The sequence below is a fragment of the Populus euphratica genome, unplaced genomic scaffold (genome assembly GCF_000495115.2).
Source record: "Populus euphratica unplaced genomic scaffold, PopEup_1.0 scaffold49.1, whole genome shotgun sequence".
Taxonomy (NCBI): Eukaryota; Viridiplantae; Streptophyta; class Magnoliopsida; order Malpighiales; family Salicaceae; genus Populus; species Populus euphratica.
The window spans coordinates 1846542-1851665 of record NW_011499875.1 but is presented as its reverse complement, the minus strand read 5'-3'; the positions used below and the strand labels follow the sequence as shown (position 1 = coordinate 1851665).

At 30.6% G+C, this 5124-nt stretch overlaps 1 protein-coding gene across 1 annotated transcript; it reads left to right on the top strand.

Moving 5' to 3' along the window:
* The first annotated feature begins 1290 nt into the window (after window positions 1-1290).
* On the top strand, window positions 1291-2613 carry LOC105128327 (aspartic proteinase CDR1-like). Its single transcript, XM_011029940.1, has one exon. It carries the CDS (start codon window positions 1291-1293, stop codon window positions 2611-2613), a length of 1323 nt encoding a protein of 440 aa, XP_011028242.1.
* Window positions 2614-5124: the final 2511 nt, after the last annotated feature.

Here is a 5124-nt window from a genome sequence, read left to right as displayed (position 1 = left end):
ATGAATCTTAATTATATTTTTTTTATTGAATGTCGTATAAAAGTTAAGAAAATTCATGTAATATATATGACTTTATTTTTTCACTCTATTATGTGTGTGTGAATATAATATGTAACTCTTTTAATAGGTAAAGTGAACTTAGAATAAATCAACACAAGTGAGTTGAGGCCTTCAAGCTTATTTTGAATATATTTCAAGAAATTAACTTATAGTCTAATTTATTGTTCACTATTCTTTCGGGTTCAATATCTATGTTTTGAAAGTGAGGATTGAGCATTGTTTCTAGACTCATATCCTGAATTATTATCATTAAGATTTAGTAGTTTTTATCATAAACAATAAACACATACACCATTTCAAGCGAACAAATATGCATATATATATATATATTATCATAAAAACAAATATGAAGTAATTTATTTTAGATATGATATTTTAGGTTCATTTTAATTTTTTATTTCACATAACCAACTCTTTATTTAGAATTTCTGAAGACAATTTATGTTTCTTAATTATCATAAATTAGGTAGGGATTTCTATTCTTTTTTTCTATTTTTTAGTTTGTTGAGATGTCTTTCCCCTGACACATGAATATAATGAAACTCTTTTTTTTTTATTAAGAAAAGTTTTTAAACAATTTAAGAGATTATATTCTACAAAAATATGGGGAATATATATAAATCTTAAAAGAAAGATTATAATATGACCTTTCATTTGATTAAGATAAAAATAACATATTGTATTATTATTTTTTTATTCAAAGTTTTTTTTAAATAATCTTTGATTTCTCTCTGCTGTCGCCTTTCATTTATTAACATGACGAGAACAACTTTTATTATGTAGAATTACTTGATTGAACAAAAAAAAAAAAACACATTAATCAAATGACGGTAGAATAAATAAGTAGTATGTATAAGAACATATATACTATCGTTTTATAATATAAAATAGATAGATAACAGAAAACCCAAATCAATAAATGTTACTGACCAGTCGTAAGAAACTAGAGAGATAATCCATGCATCTCCAAAGTATTAATGAGAATCCACGCATCAATGGTTACACGTACACGCACCAAATGATTCAAGAGGAAAAAGAAAATAATCCCTTACACGCATCCGGATTAAATGGAAGGCAAATTAATTTTATATGGATCATCGTACAATTCATAACTATCAACATTGATTCTCCGTTTATTTGTGATCTTTGCAATCATGAATTCCAACTTTGTATATATGCAGCCCAACCCTTGAACCATTTAATCATCTCCATCTCTCTAGTCTGATAGCCATGGCAACTTTTCAATCTGTTCTCTCTTTTGCTTCAGCAATTGCACTCTGTGTTGCTAGTTTTGGCTGCATATGTGCCCACAATGCTGGATTTACTATGAAACTAGTCCACCGTGATTCACCAAAGTCCCCCCTTTACAACTCTCAACAAACTCACCTCCAACGTTTGAACAAAGCTATGCGCCGATCCGTTAGTCGAGTCCACCATTTTCAGAGAACTGCTGCTACGGTCTCTTCAAAAGAATTTGAATCTGACATTGTAGCTAATGGAGGTGAATATCTCATGAGTTTATCCCTCGGGACACCGCCTTTTGAGATCCTGGCTATAGCAGATACGGGCAGTGACCTTATATGGACACAGTGCACGCCATGCGACAAGTGTTACAAGCAAATTGCTCCTCTTTTTGACCCAAAATCCTCTAAGACATATAGAGACCTCTCTTGTGACACAAGGCAATGCCAAAACCTAGTCGAGAGTAGTTCCTGCTCCTCCGAACAGCTTTGCCAATACTCGTATTATTATGGTGATCGGTCCTTTACCAATGGAAATCTTGCTGTTGATACAGTCACTTTGCCTTCGACAAATGGCGGTCCAGTGTATTTTCCTAAAACTGTCATTGGCTGTGGGCGTCGAAATAATGGAATCTTTGATAAGAAAGATTCAGGTATTATTGGCCTTGGAGGTGGTCCATTGTCCCTTATATCTCAAATGGGGTCCTCTGTTGGTGGCAAATTCTCGTACTGTCTGGTGCCATTTTCCTCCGAATCTGCAGGAAACTCGAGCAAATTACATTTTGGAAGAAATGCTGTGGTTTCCGGTTCTGGAGTCCTATCAACCCCATTAATCTCAAAAACTCCAGATACCTTTTACTATCTAACACTAGAAGCCATGAGTGTAGGGGATAAGAAAATAGAATTCGGAGGTTCTTCATTCGGAGGCAGTGAGGGCAACATCATCATTGATTCAGGTACTTCCTTGACGTTATTTCCAGTAAATTTCTTCACGGAATTTGCTACAGCGGTTGAAAATGCAGTTATTAATGGGGAACGCACCCAAGACGCAAGTGGATTACTGAGTCATTGTTATCGCCCTACTCCTGATCTAAAGGTTCCCGTAATCACTGCACATTTCAATGGTGCAGATGTGGTGCTCCAGACTTTAAATACCTTTATTTTAATTTCAGATGATGTCTTGTGCTTAGCCTTTAACTCAACTCAATCTGGTGCAATCTTCGGTAACGTTGCACAAATGAACTTCTTGATAGGCTATGACATTCTAGGAAAGTCTGTGTCTTTTAAGTCGACTGATTGCACCCAATTGTAACTGGTTTTATGCCCGACAGCGTGCTACAAACATCAGGCATTTACATTTTCATTGCTGTTCCATGTCTATTCTGGGACGGATCATAAGGAAAAAGACCTTTTTAGGATGAGTGATGAGAAAAAATTCCAAGAATACATATGGCTTGTTGAATCATAATCTTAAAGTGAGATCTACTTGTAATCCCGCAATACTGGAAGTTTTGTTCTTGTCATTTTTTATTGATTTTAGCATTTTTATTTTATGAATGTGGTACGTACATGCATCCTACCCCATATAATTATGTCAATCCAATACAATTAATGATCCAAAACGTGTCCCATTTGCTGGTTTTAATCGATGATTAAGGTTAATTACATTATATGGTCCTAGTGTTTCAGACTTCAATTATGGACAGCATAAAACCTTACGCTTTCAATTTGAGTCACATATGCATGAGGAACATAAGGGTACACAACTCGTGTTCATTAGGATACCACAAGCTGCCACGTTTATGCATTAAAGTGGACGAAGGAATCATATTTTACGCGTACGGAAAGCTTGAGGGACATAAGGGTTGCCATGACCAAAATTTAAAGCTTCAAGAACCGTAGGTCATAGGTGTAATTTAACTCTTAAAAATAAATGCATAATAAATGAGGTTATTCTAATAAACCTGTCTTCGGAAATTAAAAAAAAAAAACAGAGAGATATAACTAGCTAGTGGAGAAAATCTCAAATGTCTTCCGTGGAAGGGAATATATATATTAAATTAAAATTCTTCAAGTTATAGAAGAAAATTCTGATTTGTTAAACCCTAGTTTATCAATAATTAACTTGTTAATCTCCTGAAAGTAATAGCATAAAAATTATTTAGATAGTAGTTAAAATGACTTGCTAGTAAAACTAAATAAAATAAAATCCTGAAACTAAATTAAGAAATAAATCTAGAAATAACATAATAAACAAAAGATATTTCTGAAATAGTTTCTTTTAAATTTATTTTGGGCAGAATTCTGATCTTGGCCAAGGCTTGCCTGCCAACTTCGTAAGGAACTAGGCTTGTAAATGATGCAACGCATAGTGAAAGCTAGGGCTCTTAAGTCCTAAGAATATATCCTTAAACACTTTAGAGGAATGAAAAAAAATATATATGTTTTTTTATTAAAAAAATTGAATAATAAAAAAACATAAAAAATAGCTTATGGAGTGGGTGCACATAGTAACTCATCTTATAGATTCTTATCAAATCTAAACCCCAACCAACAATTATATTTTATATTATCATTTTTATTGTTAGGTTTTATATTTAATGTGTTTAGATTTTTTTATGAATTTCTTTTCAGAGTTTATCTTGTCTTTTTTATCCATAAATTTATTTGCAATTTATTCTCCATTTATAAAATATGTTGGTTAAAATTTAGCCTAATTTAAAAATCAGATAAAATATTATTCTTGTTTTTTTTAAAAAATAAATAATAGTTTGACTCATTTAAATTTATTCCTTAGCTTCAACTTATCAATATGCATCCCACGTCATTTATGAATTATGCTATTTGATGATATAGTCCCTGTAATAGTCAACAAATATGATTTGAATCTTTCAATGATTGTATTACCAAATCCAATGATCATATAACCGATTTGGGTAAAATACTTTCATTAAAAATTCAGTCAAAAGTTTGGCCCAAAAAAAGATATTTGATTCAGCAAAGGTACTATAGGATTTGTTTTGCCTCTTTTTTTTTTCTCTTAGGATATAGATAATAAATAATTGAATCCTGTTTATTGTTAGAATATATATATATATTCTTAGTTATTTCATTGCTAGAAATTTGACAAATATAAATAAAGATAGAGAGATGCAAGTGACTGAGTAAAAGAAAAGATGAACAATTAGTTGAGTGAAAAAAGAAAAGGAGCAGCAAGTTGAGTGAGGGTTAACTAGTCAGGTTTTTATTTGTTTTTTTTGTTTGATTTTGTTTGTTTTATATAATTATGTATCTTTTTGTCCTCTTATATATAAACACATTATGTTATGTAGCCTTCTCTAATTATAGTTATTCAATAGCACACAATAACTAAGTATTATGATCATTATGATATAATATAGGTCCTGAAAGATTTTGTTATGGAATTAATTTTTATATTGCTAATTTGAGGTTTGAGACGTGAATAAAAAGTGTAAATTATAATGAAATTGATCAATTCTTTAAATAGTTTATAAGTTCAATTAAGAATTAAGTACGAGAATCACTCAACCATACAAAAAAAAATAAACAAACAACATGCAATAATTTATAGATAAAATTCATCAACCTTAAAATAATGTTAACAAATTATTTATACAATAGAAAGCTAATCTTAATTTGATTAAATAAACCAAAATTTGACAAATATATCATAATACATTAAAAGCCCAAAATAACTAAAATAATAAAATAAAACCTAACCCAAATAAACTTTAAATGTTATAGGTCAAAACAATAATGAAACATCAAAACTAAAACATTTAAATGTTCTTATCCTATATAT